At 41.7% G+C, this 22694-nt stretch overlaps 1 protein-coding gene across 1 annotated transcript; it reads left to right on the forward strand.

The window, feature by feature from the left end:
• Positions 1-499: 499 nt before the first annotated feature.
• On the forward strand, positions 500-14602 carry XPNPEP3 (X-prolyl aminopeptidase (aminopeptidase P) 3, putative). Its single transcript, XM_010286946.1, has 9 exons — positions 500-612; positions 3105-3512; positions 5308-5510; positions 6350-6412; positions 7786-7899; positions 10217-10302; positions 10941-11124; positions 13185-13305; positions 14163-14602. Exons 2-9 carry the CDS (start codon positions 3161-3163, stop codon positions 14327-14329), a joined length of 1290 nt encoding a protein of 429 aa, XP_010285248.1. The 5' UTR covers positions 500-612; positions 3105-3160; the 3' UTR covers positions 14330-14602.
• The last annotated feature ends 8092 nt before the right edge of the window (positions 14603-22694 follow it).

Raw genomic sequence — 22694 nt, forward strand, 5'->3', positions numbered from 1 at the left:
AAAAAATCACATTGCTGTATAAACCTGTATTTGATGGTTTCTTTGTGAGATTATTAGTAAAAAAAGAACTGGAAGGGTCTTGAAAACTCTGTAATTTGTGAAGAAAAGACGATATAAAGGTGTTGTGCTTCAAGCCCTGCAGTGTTTGAGGGGAGCAAGGGAGAGAGAGTGCTGAATGCATCATAAACACCAAGTATAGAAACTGGGATGTGCAAACTAACATAGCTTCCTGAGTTTTCTTGCTGGATTGTCAGGTTTAGCATATGCTAATTTCTTTCAAACTGTTTTATGAATATTTGATCATTAGTGGCATTGTATGCACATTGTTTCATAAGCTATTGTGGTACACAACGAATTGGGAAGTTGAAGAGGGATATTTATGTCATATAAGGTGAATGAATGCTACTACAAGTCAGATGACTGGAGTATAATTCTGCAGTTTTCTAACTGGAAAGGTTTTTTACCTTGACATGGTGCATTTTCTTTTCCCTCTAGTTTGCAAGTTATGTGCTCTCCGAAGATTTTCCATCCAGCCTGCCCAGCAGAAGAAGATTCCAAACCGGTATTTGGGCCAGCCCAGCCCCTTCACACACCCACACCTTCTCAAACCAGGTTAGGTTCAGACCCTGTATGAGCCAATCATTGGTATTCTTTCCTGCCTCTATTTTTCTGAGATGTGTAGGACAGAGTATTGATTTGCTGCATCATACAGGTGTCTGTGATTTCAGCTGTTTATGATTACCTTCATTAGGCAGTAATTATATTTAGTAGTTCATTTCCTTGTCTGAGATGATATTGATTCCAAAAATAGGCTTCAGATGTTACCTTTTTCTCATGGGGTGCTCGTTGTCACTTACTTCAGTTCTGCAGACCTTTCATGGCAGTGGCATTTTGGGAGCTCATTGTCCTGCAAATAAAATACAATTTATATTAAGGGAGAGTCCTTTGTGCAAGCTGAACTTCCAGAATGCTTCGTATCTAATGTCTTGTGTGTCACAAAATAAAGGTGTCATTCAGAAAAGGAGATCGGGACTGAGAGATGGACACCTAAAGAACACGCCCCCTTCAGAAGAGTATTCAAGCTGTGAGGAAAAGAGGCTTGTGGCTATAAAGTTAGATGGTAGTGATGAAAGAGAAGCTGAGGTTGTGCAGTTTTATGAGATGAATGAAAATGTGCATATAGGTATGAGAGGACCATGATTAAGTCTTAAAAGGAAGTAAAATTATTCAAGAATCTGTCCAGGAAAACATTCTGGTACTGTCTTCTTTTTCCATAGATAGGTATACAGAGAGAACAGATGAATATATAACCGTGCATTTACATATTTACCTGTAGAATAATTCATGTCAGAAGGGACCTTGGGAAGTTACTAGGTCCACCCTCTGCTCAAAGCAGAGCTAACTTCAATATTAGATCAAGTTGCTCAGGGTGCTGATTAACAGCTCATAGTAAATGAGACTGACACTTTAAAAGTTCTCACAGCTGAAACACTGGAGATTAATTCTAGCTGCCCATAGTAATTTTCCATTTAATAAAGGAGTGGTGTTTTCCTTAAAATAATACAATACATTTTAATTGCAATTATTGTTTTAAAAAGCAAACGTCTCTAAGGCAAAGAATTTCCAGGCCTTGCAGTCAGAAGACAAACGAGATTACCATGTTCCACCCTACTGCAACTTCTAAACTTCACTGGACTGTTTGTGGTACTTAGAAAGCTGACGAGAATGCAGCAGAGCACAGAAAATTCACAGTGTTACATTGCAGAAATGTGGGATCAGATTGCATTAAAACAGTTTCTGTGTTCTCTGTCATTTCTAGATCTACAGAGTAAAAAAAAAAAAATTGCAGTTTTGGGTTTTTTTTCTTAAAAAGAAAAGAGACTTTTGCACCAAATAGGTGTTGAGGATATATGGTGTTGAAACGGTGTAAAGTTTAACGCAAATACAACATATGTGATTTTGTTAAACTCTCTTTTGTCAAGGAAAAACATTATGGATAGAACTTTCCCCTCCTACCCCATCCATGCAAGAATCCACTTACAGTACAAGTCAAATTTCAATTTTTATTCTAGAATTGCCACTGTGCAATATATTAAAGAGGAAGAAAATATGAAAGTACAAAGTTAACAGTATGAAAATGCAATCTATGTTAAAATAGGATATTTAATCAAAGTACTGATTAAGGCTCATGTATTAATTTAAATCATAGTTAAGGAGTCTCACATTTTTAAAAATGCATACTTAAGCTGTAGTTGGTTGTTCTTTCAACTTCAGTCCGGTTTTGATGAGTATCTTGATCGCTGTACTTCGTATCCTTCATGACTAGAGCAGTTTAAAATATACTTTATCTAAGAGATCATTTGTTTAGTTAGAGTCACTAGGAATATAGTATTTAACTTTAGAAAAATCTGAATTGTTAATTATTGAGAAAAGCTACATCTGCCCTGGAGAAGATTCCTTCTTAATCGGAGTCTGCCGCCAGCCTGCAGTTCATGGTTTCTTTCTACCTGGAATCTTGTGACTGGTTAGACTGGTTACAACGTCTGTGTTTCTGCCTGATCTCCCAGTAACACTCAATCCGCCCCGTATGGTTTAGAACTATTTACTTTATGTGTTGACTTAGTGTGTATTTGAATAGACATTCTAGCTTTATCTGAGGAAATTAATGCTCAACCTCAGAAGGTAATCTTCTGTTCAATGTCCAGATGCTATAAAACCCATCAGTTTTCAGTAGTCAAAGTCCAGTTTGCCTTGCCCCTTCCCCTTTTTTTGCACATCTTTCTGAAAACTGATACCTGTTTTGTATGTTTGTCTAAATCTACCAGGTTTTGTGATTTCTGCCTTTGCCCAGAAATACATAACAGAAAATCTGATTTGTTAAAATAAATTTCTGTCTTAGCATGGTGGAGGAGCAGATTGAGTGAGGATGTGCTGTAGGGATGGAAGCTGAAGAGATGCGTCAGAGCAATGGAGAGGCTAATGAGGGGGCACAACAAAGCCATGCATATGAAAGGCATCAGGGAGTAGGCAGAAATCAGGCATATGACTAGTAAAACGTCACGAGTGTCTTGAATTTCTCGATCTGATTTGTTTTGTATTCACAGGAGAGGTAACCCCAGGATTGTCACAGGTGGAATATGCTCTTCGCCGACACAAACTGATGGCATTGATCCAGAAGGAAGCCCATGGCTGGAATGGATTGGACCACACAGTGATTCTGCTGTCCAACCCCACGTACTACATGAGCAATGACATCCCCTACATTTTCCACCAGGACACTAACTTCCTGTACCTCTGTGGGTTCCAGGAGCCTGACAGCATCCTGGTGCTGCAGAGCATTCCTGGCAAAGCGCTGCCCTCCCACAAGGCCATACTTTTTGTGCCCCAGAGAGATCCAAGCCGAGAGCTGTGGGATGGGCCCAGATCAGGCACAGATGGGGCAATTGCTCTCACAGGAGTAGATGAAGCTTACACCATCGAGGAGTTCAGGCACTTGGTGGCCAAGCTGAAAGGTAACAAAAAACGGAGGGGGAATGAGATGAGACGTGGTTTGGAGGGTCTGGATGGTTAGGGTTTGGCAGGTGGTCTGTGACGCCAATTCGAGATGGCCATGAACTTGGGGAGGTGCAGGGTGCATGACAGTATGTCAAAGGCATTTGGAAGTTCTTGTTAACTTCTTGAGGGTTACCAATGGAAATGTGGTTCTGAAAAGAATAGTTTTTCCTCCCCTCTGAATTTCTTGTGAATGCCAGTGTGTGCATCTGTGAACAGGATAAGCAAGAGAGTATTGCAAACTGTGTTACTGTTTTAGTCATATCTTTTTGCTGATAGACCCAGAACCAGATGAAGTATAGGAAACTTGAAGGTATTTTATTCATAATAGACTTGGAAAATGATCCACACAGGGAGGTTATTAGTTCACTCACCTTTTTTAGCTGCATGTTAACTTACTCTTGAAATACAAACATTATTGTCCTTTAGATACGTTCTTTTGCATCTAACATCAGCCTGTAGCCTCAATACTTATAATCCAGCATGAACTTAAATGCATTATAAAACGAAGTTGAAGGCTGATGACAATATAAAAAGGGCGAGTGCTTGTGGAATTACACAAATAAATAGAGTGAATGCTGGAGTCTTAAGTACCATCTCAGATTCTAGTTATTTTGTTTCAAAAAAGCATATATTGAAAGTAGAAAAGAAAGGGCAACAAGGATGATCAAAAGTATGGAGTGTGTATGAGAGGCATGCTGGACAAACCTGCTCAGTTTGAAGATGGGAAAAGGGAGAGTAAGGCATGTGAGATGTGTATGGTTATGGCAAGTGCAGAGAGGATGAGTAGCAATGATTAGTTGCTATTTTTCATAATTTACAAACAAAGGGAACACTGAATAGAATGATCAGATGGCAGGTTTTGACACCTTGTAAGTTTTAAGTTGTAAATCATTCGTGGAGGGTTTGGAATGTTAAAAGTATAAATGGATTCAAAAGTTTCCATTGGGGAAAAGGTCCGCAGTTAATCGCCGTTATGAAGATGGAGCCTCAAAATAAAGAAACCGGAAGTGGAGAGGATGTGCTAGGGCAAATACTCTTTCATAAATCCCCTGTTTATTAGAGACTTTTTGGAAGCACCTACTAATGGCTGCTGTCACCAAAGAAGGAGGAGCTAGGTAAACCTTACCTGGGACTCAGCATGGCTTTTCTACTCATTCCCATTTAAAATGGTCCTGTGGGGAGAAAGTGGGTACTGATGTTCTAAATAAATTTCCACATAGGTTAGTATGTTTGTCCTGAGTAAGTTTATCTTCTCTGAATGGCTGAAATAAGCAGTTGTTCCCCAAAGATGTTCTGAAGTGTAGTTGATAATGACCCTGATTCCATGCGATGGGTAAAAGGTAAATTGGCTTATAGCGTCAGAGGGGACAGGCTACGTGAGAGAGTGATTAAGAACATGCACCACTGCAGTGCAATGGCTACTTAGCTTACACAAATGCAACTTTGATATGCAAACCCTGAGTGTATCTGTGCAAGATACATTCAGTGATGTTCATAAAACCAAATATTTGCATGGAAGTGGGTATTTGTCAAATCTACATGCTATGCATTGATAATCTTCCAGGTTTTTTAGAGATTGCTAGTATTCTGTAACAGTTAAAGTGTTTATATGGTCTGTAAATGCAGATTCAGATGAAATTAATTTCTCAAATACAGCAACAGGTCTAATTTAGGAGGATTGAATTTATTCCGAATGGGGAGGAAATTTCTACATTTATCTTCGTCTGTGTCAGTTTTTGTTTTGTATTCCAGGTGAGTCAAATGTTGTTTGGTATGATTTGACGAAACCAGTGCATACAGAGCTGCACTCTGACTACATGCAGCCCCTGGCTGAGATAAAAGCTCGGAACAAAAAACACATCCAGGGCATCCGACATCTGGTGCAAAACCTTCGGCTGATCAAATCTCCTGCAGAGATTGAAAGGATGAAGATAGCTGGACGGCTGACAGCAGAGGTATGGGGTCGTGTGCTCTCCAAATGAACGAGTCCATTCCTTTAAAGAAGAAAGGGGAGAGGGTTGTTGATGGGGAGACATGGATTGGAAGGATAGCTTTGGTCTAATTTACTGAACTGCTATGTCTCAACCATTGGCTGGGCTCAGCTCAGCTCCCTCCACAAGATGAGGAAAACAGGAAGACTGCTTGGACTACCAGCTTCTCACTTAGTGTAACTCCAACGAAGAAAAGCCAGCAGCAGTTAGATTTGTTTAAAAGCAGTATCTATTCAGGAACAGGGGTAGCCTCTTTACTCTCTTCCCAACTTCTCCTCTCCTTCCCCATGCCATTTGCTTTCTCATTTATCCTGTTGCTTTTGAGGAAACTGGATTTTTGGGAACACATTGCCTGTATATGTCTCTGAATTCCCCCTTATCCCTCAAATACCTTTTGAACTCATTGGCCAATTTTAAACCAACCTGACAGATAACCTCAAATGCAGTTATATTTTTGTAAATATATTAAGATAGATAGCCAATTAGGAGAGGCACAGCTTGTCCTTCTCTAAAGGAAGGGAACCCATAGGTGAGACAATTTGTAAAATGCCAACCCATGGGATCAGCTTCAATCATCGAATCCTTTTTCAAAAAACAGTCAGTCATCCCCTAAATACAGTTGCATGGGAAACAGAGCTTAATTGGTTCTAGTCTTGACAGCATTCTGCATTTTCAGCTGCTTCTGGCTCCTATGTTCTGGGCCAGATGATTTTAGGCCTTCCTCAAAAGACAACAGGTTAAAAAAAAGAGCTTCTCTCAAGTTCAGGCTCCTTTGCTAACTGAAAGGTCCTTGCTTTTCATAGGCTTTCATAGAGACAATGTTTGCCAGCAAATCCCCAGTGGATGAAGCCTTTCTATATGCAAAGGTGAGTACTTCATGGTTGGAGATGAGATAGAAGGGCTGGATGTTGGTCATCCTTCCAGGAAATGACATATGTCAGATCCCTCTATAATGTGCCTCCCACTGTAGCACATTCCTCCTTCACCCAACTCTTGTGGTTCCTAGGACATGCAGAAAAGTCAATGTGAGGAATTCTTCAAGTGTACTTCCCATACCCTTATTGAAGGAATTTAGTGGTTGTCTAAGTTTATCTGCTATTGATGTCTTTTTCTACTGTATTTAAATACAAAACCTGCTAAACAATCAGAGATACAGTTAGTATATTATTCTATAATACAGTTCTATTGTACAGAATTTAAGTAGTTATAACACCTATTTGTAAAGCCTGCATTTCTTGACTCTCGCCTCTTACTATGTCAGATTACCACAGCTATCTTGAAGCAGTGTAGATGTCTCTCAGTTACAAAATAGGGACTAATTGGCCAGCACATTTGGCATGGCCTTTTGTAAAGAATTGCAGTGAGATGCCTGTTTGAGAAACATCAGCAGAATTTCACCCTCTGTAATGACGTAGATGGGCCTGTGCTGACATGGCATTGAGCAGCAGCACTGACTTGTAAAGAAAATCATTTTAATTACAGTGTATTTTACAGATAAATTTTTCAGTTCAGATCAGGATCATAAAACCTACTTTACTACATGTAGGCATCCTAGAGTTTTCTGTTCCACATGGTTTTGGTAATTATAGAAAAGACGTGTTACTAATATTGAGGATATAAAAGGTCTCTACAGATGTAAGTTTATTAATTTCCATGCTTTCCTCAGCTCATCATTCAAGAAGGGTAAAGATCTTGAGGTTTATAGTGCCTTTTTTTGTTGGTTTTTTCCCCTCAGAGATCAAGGTAGTGCATGCTTTCAAACCTTCTTAGTTCAACGCAGTCATGAAAATAGTGTGTGCTGTAAATATGCTGGTACTTTGTAATTTTAAAAGGCAACAGCAAAACACGGCTGTTGTCATGCTGACATTTAGGATTTTTGAAAATTCACAAAGTTGTATGGCAACTAAGAGCATTACTTTATATAAGAACAAATCCTCACCTGGATTTATGACAACGTAATGAATGTTTGATACAGCATTGAACAGCTTGCACCAGAAAGAGCTTCCATGAGACCAGATGCAGGCTTAAAACACTCTCTTGAGTGGATAGTTCTGTATTTTTTCCTCCAGTTCTTGGAAAACCTTCAAGGCTGCTTTCATTTAGTGAACTCACTTTCCAGTTTCATTCTGTGTCGTACAAATTAAGAAAACAGTTGTAGGACATGAATTATAATAGCCCCAGGGCAGTTAATCACCTGAATGGCACTAACAGTCTCCTCCTCTCTGAATTGGTATTCCAGTTTGAATTCGAGTGCCGGGCTCGTGGTGCTGACATCTTGGCCTACCCCCCTGTTGTTGCTGGTGGCAATAGATCAAACACTTTGCACTATGTGAAGAACAATCAGCTCATCAAGGTAAACCATATGCTGTCCAGTAACTTAAAATGCAGTGCTGTGACACACTGTCCCCATATGTGTCCCCCAGCTGCTCTTTGTTTTGACTGAACAGATCAAAACACTGAAGTATATATTTTCAAGCGAGCAGGGGAAAGGAGTCCTGCCCTGGTTGGTCTTACTGTCAGTGAAAGATTAACTTCACTCTGTCTAGTCTTTTTCTCTCCTCTTTGCACTTTCTGCAGTATTTTCTGAACAGTGGAAGGACTTGCAGACAAGCTTGCAAATAACTTCATGTAGTGAGCATGTCTGCTCCCGCACTATGTGCAGCAGTGTGCAGTGCTGGGTGGATTGCTAACCTCACAAAAGAGAGGGACCAGTGCAGCAGGCAGAGTGAAGGCACCGGGCAGGGGTCTTCTACTGTCACTTGCATTGCTTGGCCTTGCTTTGCAACGTAAGGTGTAATAGTGAATTCCTGCTCTGGCAAAGCTGAAAAGCATTTTGGACTCTGTGTAGGCCAGCAAAGCAGGGAAGAAGAACAAGGAGGGAAATGATCAGTTAGATGTTGAGAAGTGGATTAGGTGGCTGTAGGTAAATGAACATGTCTTGCCATATTTTGAAGATTCATATTATTCAATTGAATCCTCTCCAGCTTTCCTGACAATACACCTTTAGATTCAGATAAGTATTTTCAGGAGCAGTATTCCCCCACTGCTCTACTTACTATTCACTTTTCAGAGGAGCATATTTTTCCTCTGTCTTAATGCAGGATGAAACTTTCCCACTAGCATTGTCTTTTCTTGAAGCTGGCATGCTAGCCGACCTTGAAATGATCTGCAGAGACAGACATACAAAAGATATGACAGGCTGATTTTGGCAGAAGGAAGCCTCCTTTGTTGTACTGTCATCCAAGGTCAGGCGTGCTCATGTAACTCCATTTGCTTCTGTTAAAGTTGTTCAGTTAAATGACTGTCACTTGTTTTTTTCAAAACTGTTAAGTAGGAGGTTAAATCCATAAACTTGACTCTTTCTTTTCCTTTGTGTGCTACTTCCTACAGCTCTTGTTGCCAAATAGGCTAACAAATTGTCTAATTTGGAAGGTATCTGAAGGCTGCTTATGGCCTCATGTGGACTTCATTCAGTCCACCACTTAGTGGACTGAACTTTAAAGAGGACAAGATGCATGACATAAGGCACTTACTGAACAATCAAAGCACAGGCTGAATTCCTTTATCCAATAAATTGTTACTTAGCTTGTTAAATTGCTTGGAAGAGGGCAGGTGCTATAATTTCATATTTTACTTAAATAATTGTACCAGCTATTCTGAAAAAGTTAAAAATATAATTTAAATGCATAGTTAATGGCCTGTCTCTTCAGTGGGATAGTGAGATCTACTCACTGGTAGTTTATCTACTGTGTAAGTGTTTGTGGCACTTAACTGTACACAATGATAATAGCTAGCAGTGTTGTTGTGCTATCAGTGAAATTTGGCTTCTTATTTTTTCCCTTAACATGCAAAAATTATTCCTTGTCATTCTGCATCATGGCTGCTGGCAGAGTCATGGATCTGTGGAGTGAATCTTGATAAAAGGCCTTGGATTACATGTAGTGTAAATCCATAGAGGATTTAATCCAAACTTTTTACAGATCTCACTGCTCTATTTGTTGTTAGCCCCTTTAAGGAGGGAAAGCAACGCAGTGGTTTTGTTCCTGGCCCTTTGTCTTTTTTGCGTGGCTTTTTGGAAGAGGTGCAGTCAGTGATTTAATTGACGTGGAACAGTTTTGCTGAAGTGAATTGGAGGTTCACATCTTGAAAAGTTTTTTTCTTCATCACCAGGCAGATTCAGAAGTATATCTTAGACCAATCAAGAAAGTCCCAGAAGAGAACAGGGAAGATGGGTAGCGCAGAAATCTATGTTTTTGTTGCAAAACCCTTCTGTCTTAGTCACTAGCAGAGAACTACTAGTGAGAGGAGTCACTGGTGTAATTTGCTGGAGTAAATGATCCAGGTGTGAATGGGAGTGATGTCTCAGAGTGCAGAACAGTTCAAGGAAAATGTCTTTTTTTACTCCAAATTGTTTGAAAATCAGTGTGTTAAGAGTTTGGGCTCTAGATAAACATAACAGTCAGAGACTACCTTACAGACAAACAATCTGACTAGAATAGCCTATTTATAAACTGCAGCACCTGGGGTGTTGTTCTGCAAAAGGAATTCACATCTCTGCAGCTGATTTGCAAAAATAAATACATAATCTCCTTTCCTGCTTTCAGCCAAAAAAGTCAATTCAGTTAATAGCTGGACTGACCCACAGGGCATTTTTTCCTGTCATTCTCCAGGATGGTGAACTGGTCTTGCTAGATGGTGGATGTGAGTCTTCCTGCTACGTAAGTGACATCACACGTACCTGGCCCGTCAATGGAAGGTATGCTGCGATAAGACTATTTTGAAGAACTTATAGAAGCTCTTAAATAATTGATGGATTGTGTGTATGTGTGTTTAATCTCCATATAAGTAGTTTTAATGTGTCCCATTCTGTGGTCCTTCAGAGTAATCAAATTATATAAACTAATCTTCCAGCATGAGAAGCTGTATTCCCCACTGCCTCATTAATTACTGAGTGAATATGTGTGATTACTGCTATTTTCAGCTATTGCAGTATGCTTAAAGTGCAGAGAGGGCTTTTGTGCATTCAGCTGTGGCTGACTGTGTGTAAGAAAACAGGAGTCTAGTTGGCCTGTACATGTCTTTGTCAGTTGTGAATTTGCTGGTGTGATGTCCCTGTGGTTGTGTGTTTCATTCCTTTATGTTTTGGCTCAAGTGCATTTTTGTTCCTGCCTTGCTTTGAGGTTAGGTTGTCAGCTGAGAAACCCTACCTCTATCCAGTGTATTGAAGGGCATGTTGCAGTGATGCCTTGACTGGCATTTCATATAAGGAGTCAGTTGTTTTAATTTCTGACTTTCCCTGCTCCAACACTGAACTGAATCTGTCCCCGAAACAGGCTCTGGGTAGAGGTTTAGTTGTGATAAATGTCATTTCTTCCTTTTCTCAATGGTTTTTAGGTTCACTAAACCCCAAGCAGAACTATACCAGGCTGTCTTGGATATCCAGAAGTCCTGCCTGAGCCTCTGCTCCCCAGGCATGAGTCTAGAAAATATCTACAGCCTCATGCTGAGCCTTATTGGACAGAAACTGAAAGAGCTGGGGATCCTAAAGAGCAGCATCACTGACAGCCCCTTCTTCAAGGTACTTGAAGTTTTTTTTTACTCCAGCTTCCCTCTGACTAGGCCTGACTGTTTCCTCCTTGGGTTATGTTAGTGGCTTTGCTTTGTCTCAGGAATGTGCTTTTGAGATATATCTTCTAGGTGTTGTCACGCACTGTGCTTTAATTCATGTTGTGGGCTGGTCTCATCACAGGACTGGATTTCACAAAATCACAGAATCATTAAGGTTGGAAAAGACCTTTAAGATCATCAAGTCCAACCATCAACCCAACACCACCATGTCCACTAAACCATGTCCCAAAGTGCCATGTCTACACGCTTTTTGAATACTTCAAGGGATGGTGACTCCACCACCTCCCTGGGCAGCCTGTTCCAATGCTTGATGGCTCTCTCAGTAAGGAAATTTTTCCTAATATACAGCCTAAACCTCCCCTGGTGCAACTTGAGGCCATTTCTTCTCATCTTATTGCTAGTTACTTGGGAGAAGAGACCAACGCCCACCTCACCACAAGCCCCTTTCAGGTAGTTGTAGAGAGCAATAATGTCTCCCCTCAGCCTCCTTTTCTCCAGATTGAACAACCCCAGTTCCCTCAGCTGCTCCTCATAAGACTTGTGCTTCAGACCCCTCACCAGCTTCGTTGCCCTTCTCTGGACACGCTTCAGCACCTCAGTGTCCTTCTTGTAGTGAGAGGCCCAAAACACAGTATTTGAGGTACGGCCTCACCAGCGCCAAGTACAGGGACACAATCACTTCCCTGTTCTGTTTCTCTCAGACAAGGCTAAACGTGAAGATGTGTTTCAACGACTCAGCACACAATTTGGTCTGAAGTAACCCTCCAGTCTTACATGTACATAGTGTGACTGTTTGCTCCTCAGCATTTGCTATTTCACTTTGCAGCGCCATTCCCATTGGTCTGCGCTGCTTGTTAGTGTAGATGCAGCTTTAGAATACAGACAGTCTGAAGGGACCTACAGAGACATTGGCACTAACACAAAATTCTGGGTCCAGTGCTGGCTGTAGGCAATTGGTCATAGTTTTGTGATCTTTTTAACATAGCATAAATCTGCAGTGCCACAAAAAGATGCAGCCTGTTCTTCTCAGTTGCTGCACCTGCTGTCTCTTCTGCACCATTTTGTGCCAGTATTGGGATTCACAGAGCTACCTGGTGAGCAGACTGGGGAACTGGTCTGCCTTAGGAGCTGAACCTGCAGATAAAATAGGATTGGTTTGCGTTTTGAGAAGTTTATCTGGTCCCACTCAAACCTGCATGATTGCTGGTGTCAATACAAGAAGGGTAGCAGAACCAGGTGACAGAACTACCCCTTTGGCAGTAGTACAGATTTTTGCCAGATTTAATTGTCCTACAGTGTCAGTACAATAACAGCACATGTTCTCACCTGTGAACAGAGGCCATCAACCTGGTTTTTCTTGGCAGGCGGCAATACAGCCAGATAAGACCAACATCTGCAGCTCAGTCCCCAGTGAATGTGAGGAGTGTGAGGCACAGAAGGAATTAGCTCTTTGATTCGTGCTGTCTTCTCTGGAGAAGAGAGGGATTAGGATGGTGCAAGGAGAGGCAGTGGCAGTGTCTTGTAGAGGTGGATTAAAATCCTGCTGTTGCTGCTGAGTGAAATCGGCACAGCGTCCACTCCATCGTACATAGGAGACCTCTTTGCCACATCACGCAGCAGCTGTATCAGCTTGCTGCCGGTTGTCAGCATCTGCTGATGGGACCAATGCAGGGCTTGGATGTTTAAGGGATGGAAAGGGTTGGGGCAGCAAAGCTCAGTGAGCTGAAAACTGGAGTCTTGCCTGACATGCTGAGGTAATGATGGGCTTGGGCTGTTCTTTTCAGTGAGGGGGAAAGGCAGTCTGCAATATGCTCATAATAGGCACCTGGTACTGGTGGGTTTTGAGGGTCATCCAGTTCTGGTAAATGGAAGACAGTCCCTGGTGACCTAGTCATGGCAGTAAGATTGCTAATTAAGCACATAACTATTCTGCCTCTTCTCCCCATCTTTTCTATTGGAACAAGAGGTTGTGCTGTGTTTAACTCTGACACTTGTTTTGTCTTCTGCTAGGCTGTTCGAAAGTACTGCCCACATCATGTGGGCCATTACTTAGGCATGGATGTTCATGATACCCCAGATGTATCCCGATCGCTCCCACTTCAGCCAGGCATGGTGATAACCATTGAACCAGGTAAGAAGATATGCAGTCACTGGTGGACAAAAACATGAAGGCACTGAGCATAACAGTACCGCTTTGAATAGTTCAGCCCTCAGACCAAAGCATTCAGGTTCTTTCTGGTGAAATTGAGAATTGCAATATTAGAAAACTTTAAGTTATTCCCCTCCCAAAATCATTACAGTATTAGGAAACCTTACTTCCCTCCCAGACACAGACAAGGTTACAAATTGTGGCAGCAAAGTCTCAGAAAGAGTCTGTGCAGCAGGAGGCAGAGTAGCATAGACCTCAGACTGCTCATGTTTGACCCACAGCAGCACAGGTCAATAGCAGTGCAGAGAACCAAGCTAAATTCACTTGTGCTGTGGTCTGTGTTACTGTGACTGAAATGCTACCAGTCACTAGTAGTGCAAGTCTCAAGCACTGCAGTCTGCAATTACAGGCATTCACAATTTAGCTTTGCAAATTAGGCATTTCACGATGAATCTTTCTTTCTGCTTGTCACTGGATTTGGAGCTGTCAGCTGGAGACTGATATTTAATGCTTGGCTCTTCTCTTTCTCTATTCAGAACATTGTTAAAATCATTATTGTGAACATAGCATTGAAAGCAAGAAGTGTGGAAAGGCCAGCTGTAATTGTGGAAGTTTTTATTAACACGCTAGTGTCTGTAGGCACTGAAGTTCACTTTCCTTTCTTTGCCCACCAGCTGCCATGAGTGAGGGGAAAGAGAGTAGCTTTCCTTATTAAAAATTTTCAGGATCAAACTCATGTTATGTTGCTGAAGATCCAACCCTGCTCTCATGGTGGTGCAGTAAGGGAAAGGTGTTGTTATGGAGAGTGTTGTGTGTTTTAATTCCCTTCCTTCTTTCAGGCATTTACATCCCTGAGGATGATGCGAGTGCCCCAGAGAGGTTTCGTGGCATTGGTGTGCGCATTGAGGATGATGTTGTGATAACAGAGGATGCGCCTCTCATCTTGTCTGCTGACTGTCCCAAGGAGATCTACCACATCGAGCAGATCTGTGGCCGCAGCTCATGATGCCCCTTCTCTGCCTCTTTTATCCTCCTCAGGGGACACAGTCCTGCAGGGATGCAGATCCCTGTAGTTGGCTGTAGTTGGCAAGCGATGGAGGATGTGGACAGTTGATGGCTTTTTCCAAGACTGGGGCTCGGAAGTGGAATGCAAAAGGCTTGAGTACTGAGGGATGAAAAAGCAAAGCAACCTCTTCTGTGTGCATTTTTTTTCTGATTTGATTAGTGCTGATGTTGAGCTGTTGTAGGACATGGGGGTGGATTCATCCCTCTGCTTTGTGGATCCATCTGTTCTGGTGCCCTCCAGGATGAATTTTGTCAGTGCCACCAGCAGGGCTTCTGCCTGGTCCCTCTCCAGATGCATAGGTGCAACTGCTGAGACCAGGGCCCCATTATATCCCCTTTAGCAGTAGTTTCACAACAGTCAGATTTTAAAAATGAAGCTTTGATAAATGCTGTTTTGGGGGAATAAAGTGTGGCAGACAGGTTTGATTTTTATAGAGCCCTGGAAGGAGGGGGTTTGGTAGTCAGGAAGATGGGTTTGGTTGGGAGGTAGTTTTATCTGAAGCCTGTGGAGAATACTTTTAGAATTTTAAGGATAAGGATGTGCTTGTGCCTGGTTTAGCCTATGCAAAATAGTCCAACAGCAGGGAAAAACATCTCTCTGCAATTTTAGCTTATTGGAGTGTTTAGTAAATTTCAGAAAGGACAGATAGGGCTCAGGAGGTTGGACACCCATTCTTGCTGTCTTCCACATTCCCTTCTTTTTTTCCTTAATGTCCATTCCAGTCTCCTGTTCCAAGCCCACCTCTATCCTGGGAGGCAGGGCCATATTGGCTGTGCTGGACTCCACTGGTGAGCTGCTGGTTGTCACCTAGATGTGAGGTATCTGATTCTCAGACAGTCACAGCACCTTTCTCGTTCATGCTGTAAGTGCCAGCAACTTCAGCAGTGTATTTTTGAAGAGTCTGCCCTATGGCGAGTCTCAAGTCTTTATACAGCTTTTCTATGGAATTTAAAGTAATTATTTTCAAAACTCTTGAGGGCATGATCACAGCTGTCTTTTGCATTTTACCAAGCGCAGTCAGTAACTAATGCTCTGTGATAATATTTTTGAGGCAGCTGCAAATGTGATTAGGGCTAGGATGGATGAGGAGTAAAGAGAAGAGTTGTCTTCCCTCAACATTAGCCTACCAGCCAGGCCATTGTATGCAGTAGTAAATACACATACTAGAGCCAAATGCGGCGTCTGTGTATTTACTGAAAATATTTTGACAATCAGCTATTTAACATGTCTGAAAAATGCCTCTCATCAGTGCATCTCCTGTTATTTATGCTTGGTTTTGCATCACATCATCTTACTTCCTTTCTGATGGTAGCTTTCACTATTTTTTGTCTGTTATTCTCAATTTTCGTTCTTCTTCTCTTCCTATGTTGTCTATTTTTGACCCACTATAATGTCACTGCTTCCTCATCCATTTTGCTTTCTAATCAATGTCACTGCCTCTTCCCCAGTTTGCCCTAATTCCCCACAGTGAATGTACTCAGAAGCATGTGGGGGAAGGTAGTCAGGGTTCCTGAGTTGTACTCTGTTGCTGTGTAACCTCTAGTGAAATCTGCTTTTTTCTTTTCCTCTCTGTTTTTTTTTCTCCGGTCGTTCTTTTCATTTAGCGAAGGCCAAATGGACAGTGTCTGGCATCTCTCATTGCTTTTAATGGGAGCTGGGTGCATGCACAGGAGTCTGAATTCAGCACTTGGAAGGGAGCCAAAGACATGCCGTAATTTTATTTTTTAAACATGATGAAAAGTGAATGCTTTTCAGAGTTCAGTATATCAAGTTTCACCTGTTTAGAAGAATCTGCTAATTTTTGGTGCAAGCGTTTGTTAGATGCTCCTGTATTACAGTGATACGTACAGTGTAAATTGTTAGAAGATAGGCTTGTTAACTGTGGACACAGAACAACTGGTGAATACTTTTGATGTTGTTCTGATCTGTAACGCATTTGTTTTTCCTATTACACCTGTTCGAGCCATGTCAACTGGGACAAATCTTGGATTTTGGAACTATGTAAGCAGCTTAAAATAACATTAACCTGAAAGGTACGTGCATGTGCTGATCTGTACATCTGCCCGTGTACCGAACAGAGTTAATAATTGTACTTACTGTAAATAAGCCTTTGAAATACATATAAAAAAATATTTTTAAAATAAAACAATTTGTAGAAAGCAATTTCTCAGGCCATCGAGTTACATGGCTATTGAATAGATCTAAGCACCTCCAGAAAGAGCATTATTTTTCAGGGAGATTTATAAATTATCTGTAACCTGTCTTGGACTTGAAATAACATTGTCAAATGCAGGCACACATTAATTCCTACTCTCAGGAAAATCCAGCAACTTGCAAACACCAGTAGGTCTTAGGAATGTTGCGGATGAATGTTTCTGTCAGTAAAGAAGTGTTTGTGACTGCTGAGTGGGGAGTAACGGATCTGCTGGGGCTAGTGTGCTCCACCATGCTAAGTGTGTCTTGATTTAGGCTGTGCATAGCTCCATATTCTGTAATTCTTCCACAGTGTTCAGCCATTTCTTTAGCATAAACTTCTGCAAATGTTTTGAATCTCCTGTTCCATATAAAGAAGAGTGCATTTTGCAGAATGTATTAAATTTGAGTCTTATCAACCTGAATTTTTGAAGGCTTTTTCTCACTTGTTGCAGGGGTGGATAATCAGAGTATCGTCTAGGACCTACACACATGCTGCAGTGTCCCTTGAACACAACCAAATCCGTTAACATTTTACATGACCTTCGTCAAGAAACTCTAAAGAATCCCCTGTCTGGCTGCAGATACCCGTGGTGTACCTCCCTAATGGCCGCTCCCATACTGCCAGATTTACCGTCCGTCTCTGCCACAGAAGAGATTCCTCGCTCCAAGCACTTGGGTGCAGGAGCAGCTCCTGGTGGCAGCACAAGTTGCCAGCTTGTGGTGGGGGCCCTCTGGTGAGGGCATTGGTGGGATCACTGGAAGCGAAAGAGAAATTCAGGTATATGCAAGGTCGCTTGGGGAGGGATTTTACTGCAACTATGGCACAGGTCTTAAGGGCATCGGAGTACGAGAGAAGATTTTTCAAACAAGAGCCAGTGATCCCTCTGGAGAAGCAGCTTTGCTTTCAGAGGAAGCTCGGGAGGCTTTTCTTGGCTTTCCCCTTTCACCTTCTACCAGGAGCCTGCTTTGCCTTGCAGAGAACTAGTTAGTAGTAAAGTCCCGTTGTTAAAAGTACAGTCTGAGCAGAGGTGCTAATTTGCAGATATACTGCTGTCATCAAAGAGGAAAGAAATTCAGCATTTAACACAATTTAGCATTCTGTCTCTGTTATCTGTGAAAAATACAGTATGTCTTCTCTAAAATTGCATTAATTATTTTGCAAAGGAACCTGATGGCGTAGGAAGAAGCAAACTGAGGGAGCACATGAAAGAGAGTGGAGATGGAGGTCTTTGGGAATGTACAAAGCAACAGAGAAGATTCCGGAGAAGGGTGTGATTTGGAGCTGTGGGGATGCGTGCGGGTGGATGTGAGAGCAAGGAGAGAACAACAGGGTATAAAATGGCTATTCGGTATGTTTTCAGAGTGTGCAATAGCTCCAGGAAGCTGGTTATGCTAACCAGGAGACCCTGATTGATTTGTCCTACTCAGGAGGGGGCAACAAAGGACTCGGATTGTATTGATGAACTTGGTCTTAACAGTAGTTTAATAATTTCTTTTAAAAATCAATAGAATTATCATATGAGAAAGTTTTCTGCAGTTTTATGTTATTGATCATGTGTCATATTTTAAATAATGTGAAGGGGAAAAAGTAAGTTTCTAGGCAAAATCTTCGTTATGATGGAGGGAGCAAGGCTGAGATTACATGCTTTTATGCTACCAGAATTACCGCTGTGGAAATCTAGTAATTACTCCCAGGGGAATTACCATAAAGCATAAAGAGCTAGGGTTAAACTCAGAAAAAAAAAAATCTACGTGAGATAAATGACAAAAATGCTTTAGTTATGATGAGATGCTTAATACTTTGTGTAACTGGATAATGAAACTCTGCACTGCAGTAGATCAACATTTTTTATTTCTTTTAACCACAGTTGTCCAGAAGCCTATATAGGCATCTCTTCATTAGTATGCAGATCTAAACTGCATTTAAGTTTATAATTTTCTGAGATCGTTACAGCATCTCCGTTAAATGTGCTCCCTACATGCATGATCAGCCTCCACTTGATTAAAAATCATTTGGACACTGTCACAATGCTGGCTCTAGGAGTGGGTCTGACTTACAAAATTCTTAGTATTTCAGGGGTATAACACTAAGTTACATTTCAAAGCAGAATTTACAATCAAAATGGATAGTGAGGCACGGTGGGCTCCGTGACGCTCAGTTTGTCCCCTCAGCTCCTTTCACCTTCTTTGGAGTATGTCTTGCTGTCTTAACCAGCTGCCAGCTCTGAGCCTTCCTCACCAGCAGCAAGTGGAGCAATGAACTCCTATCTTCTGGGACAAGTTATGCCTCAGCCCACCTGGTTGTTTCTCTGAAGCACCACTGGACGTTTGGCTAATGAAAACCAGATTCTCCAGAAGGTGGGCAGAAAGGAACAAGGAAGAATTTCTAGGTCCTCCATGCGTGTTACCTTCTCTTGCTGACTCATACCACGTATACCTTTTTAACGACCATGACAGAGTTATCCATTAACGATGGCAAAGAAGAAAATAATTCCTGTCTGGGTAAAAAAAAGTTAACAAGAAAGATGGTTGTAGGTGCAGGAGTGAGAACGGCTACTCTAGGGTTCAATATGTTCCTTCTCCTTGGATGCTGGGGAAACAAGTAGCACTGCAGGAGTGACGTACAGTCTCGGTTTGGGAGCTTCTTGGGAATGCTGGTCTTGGATATGCTGCAGTGGGCCAGGACGACGATGGTTGAAGCTCTGTGTTGGTTTTCCCAAGACCATGAAGAGCTTGTGGCTTTTTAAAGGAATCTTGTTTTTTCATTATTTGGGCAGGAATATCATGGCAGCAGAAGGTGGGAACACTCAGCTTGTGGTTCAATAATGAACTAGGAGAAGTTGGCAGTCCAACAAAAACTGGTTGAAATGCACCTCTTTCCAGGGAAGTAGGCTCACTGCGTTTTTTTTTGTCAGTAAATTGGGCCAGTATGAACAATATTGTGTGAAGGGGAGAGAGACTCTTGCTTTTTTTTATTCCTAGGCAGAAAAGGTTTCTGCTTCTATGTCCACTTTTGAGAGATTAATGCAAAATGGGATTGGCCACTGATCCAAGTTAAGATTAAGCTGACTGACTCTTGTACCAGGAAATAGTTAGCAGATGTCAGGTAACTTCTTGTCACGGGAATCTTTTACTCAGAAGCGTAGTGCTTTAAGTTCGGGGATAATATACTTGGGGTTTCTAGTCTAATGTGCACACAGAGGGTGACACATAACGTCGGTTTTGCCTATGGGAGCTTCAGGCAATGCCTCTGTAATTTGATAGTATTGCATCTTGGTTGCGGGCACGCTGGCCAGCACTGTAGTCATTCAGAGAAAGCGCAACTGTTAATCGTACAGAAGGGGTGGGGGTTTAGGCTTTCTCAGTGCGGGTCTCTTACCAGGCTACAAAAACAGGCAACTGGTACCGCTCACAAACACCCTTTCTCACCTCCTTTTGGCAGACGGATCATTTCTACTTAATGGCCTCTGCGAAGTTTGTAACTTGTGTTGGCATTTCTGTGCTGTTGTCCTAATGTGCCATCAGGATCCCATTTTGATCTAGTAACCGCTTAACTTTTTTAACGCTGCTTCTGGAAAGACAAGGTTTGATGTGCCATCAGGGATTCGGAGAGCTCCCGTCACAGGACTGAAACCGCTGCGGAGCCGGGTCTGGCTGCCCGCTCGCACACGGTGCCGGCGTTCCCTCAGCCCGGTTGCGCATGTCGTCTTGTTCGCAGAGGGGCAGAGGAGAACACGGCCCTGCTGAGGGCTCGGGAATCTCCAGTCCTCACATCCCCCTGCAGCTGCCCCAGTCACGGAGGCCTTCACGCTCTGACTGTCCTTCTGACTCTATTGCCGCGGTACCAGTCTGCAGCTGCAAGAGCCGCAGCCTCCGGTGTGCTTGTTGCACTGACCTGTTACTTGCTGTCAGATTCCATAAAGGTACCGCTGAGGCTCCTGTGATGCATTGCAGGTATCTGGTACGTATATTTCTTTCTAATTTATGCTTTACCCTGTTCTTTTTTCCAGGAGATGAGCTTTTTAACAGCTACATGAGTGTTACTGTGGTGACTGTAACCAGGCAAAAACACAGAGATCGTATTGAGATGGTTCTGCGTTTGTGGGCTTGGATACGATTAAGAGATTTTTAAAGGCACGCTGTATTTTTTGCCCTTCCCTGCAGAACAGAGAGAGATTTCTAATGAACTTTTAGTTACACATATAAAGTGGAAATGTAGGACTCATCTTCAAAAGCATGTGTGTATTGGTATATATATACACACAAACGCATATTATGCAAACAAATGTGACTTTTATCTAGTTAGAGATTTAGAAGAGATTCTCTCCAAGCATAATTAAGATTGTTTAGATATTTGTTCATTTCTTTATGCTTTATTTGGATTTCTTGTTAAATTTAATTTTACCTTAGAATTTCCAGGGTTTGTAATTCTTGGGGTTTGAATAATTGAATTGCAGTATCTCTGTAATATATTTTACTGTGAATCACATCCATGTAGCCTGAACATTGCCTCCATCTTCAGGGTTTTTTTCAGTTTTATAATGTAATTTCCCTGCAGTATGAGGCTTTTGAGGAGACAGCATTCTGTGATTCTCACCTGAGGAGTGCCTTTCCAAAAGAGGTGAGAATGTGCTATCTGAAAGATGCAATTACTCTTGAAATTCCAAACTGTAAACTATGTGAGTTTTGAACCCAAATATATCATTCTAACTTAGTTTCTTAGAGAAATAAAATAGAAAAAGTGTAACAATTAATGAAAAGGAGGATTGTAGTGCAAACCCAAGTTCCTAATATACTGATAACTGCAAATTAATCTCAGCAATTAGATGAGAGCGCTATTTTCCTCCAGTGAGCAACTCTCTCTGAAATTTCAGTGAATGTTAATAATAAATTGGAAGACTGATAAGCCGTTTCTCTAAGCTCATTTAAGACCAGAAATGCACCAATTGCTACATTTCTTAAGGACTCCATTTTTAATGAGTCACAAGCTAATAGCAGACTGAGTTGAAAATCCTCTAGAATATTGCCTGTCTTCACTTAATAGAGTCACTGAATGAGAGGGTAGGAGGCACCCTTTGATCAAGTAGTTTGAGCACCTTCCTATTACAACCATTGTTTTATCTCCTCAATTTAGTGCTGAGCCTGGTAGCTCGTGTGTGACGGCAGGAGATCCCTCAGTAAGGCATCAAGCCTTGATCTGAAGGCTGGGGACGGAAGAAGGATGAGATGGAGAATTGTTTCTTTCAGTCATTTGCTCCAGCTGTTAACCACCCCATCATTATAAAATCTATGCACCTTTTCCTTTTTTTGCTCACCCCCCACCCCTCCCAACAGGCATTACAGGGAGTATAAGGAGCAATTTTGTATGTTTAACGAAGAGCTTGGATACCTGCTCTGGACTCAGTTTAGCCTTGACAGTGGAACTCTGATTGTACTTCTATAAAAATGCCAACAACTCTGAACTTCACGTCCTCTTTCAGTCACATTTCTCATAGTCCCCAGAGCTGAAAAATGGGGCCATTCAGTTTAGCAAGAAAAGAAAACCCAGAAGGACAAAGAACCAGAGGAGAAAGGAAGAAAATAAGCAATGAAGAGACATACATGTTGCATGGATCTCCGCCTGCTAGAAAAGATCTTGGACACATACACAAACACAAAAGAAAATAAAGTATTCCAGTAAATAGTGCCATTTCCTTTTTATTCTTTTTTCCCTAATACTTAATATAATCTTTGTGTGTAAATGTAAAGTTCCAAAAGAGGCAGCAAAGTGGCTCCTCTGGGCTTGGATCCATACTACGCTGGGGCCTGCCGCTCTTTTTGCCATCATGTTTGTTCCAATAAAATAAGCAATTGTGCAAGACATGAGCATAGTCCAGATGTTACCTAAGTCTCCCATTTATTCCTTGAATGACCTGGCTTTGTAGGTCTCAGACTACTTATGCCAACATGAAGAGAAAGGAAAAAAATCCAAATCCTGAGGAGTGAGTGCAAAGAAGAGAACTGTGAATCGCCGTTGCCTGTTAGGTTACATTCTGGACTCGGGACCTGGTGTTTCAGAAAAGGCCCATCCGTGAAACTGTCTGTGTTTGGTTACATTTGATCACTTTAA

Source organism: Phaethon lepturus, unplaced genomic scaffold (assembly GCF_000687285.1).
Source record: "Phaethon lepturus isolate BGI_N335 unplaced genomic scaffold, ASM68728v1 scaffold27615, whole genome shotgun sequence".
Lineage (NCBI taxonomy): Eukaryota > Metazoa > Chordata > Aves > Phaethontiformes > Phaethontidae > Phaethon > Phaethon lepturus.

What these genes read in the sequence shown, in the direction of transcription:
- XPNPEP3 (XM_010286946.1), top strand. Translation starts at nt 3,161, where the DNA reads ATGGCATTGATCCAGAAGGAAGCCCATGGCTGGAATGGATTGGACCAC. An exon ending in CTTGGTGGCCAAGCTGAAAG is followed by an intron (nt 3,513 to 5,307) that starts GTAACAAAAAAC and finishes TTTGTATTCCAG; the next exon opens with GTGAGTCAAATGTTGTTTGG. An exon ending in AGAACAATCAGCTCATCAAG is followed by an intron (nt 7,900 to 10,216) that starts GTAAACCATATG and finishes GTCATTCTCCAG; the next exon opens with GATGGTGAACTGGTCTTGCT.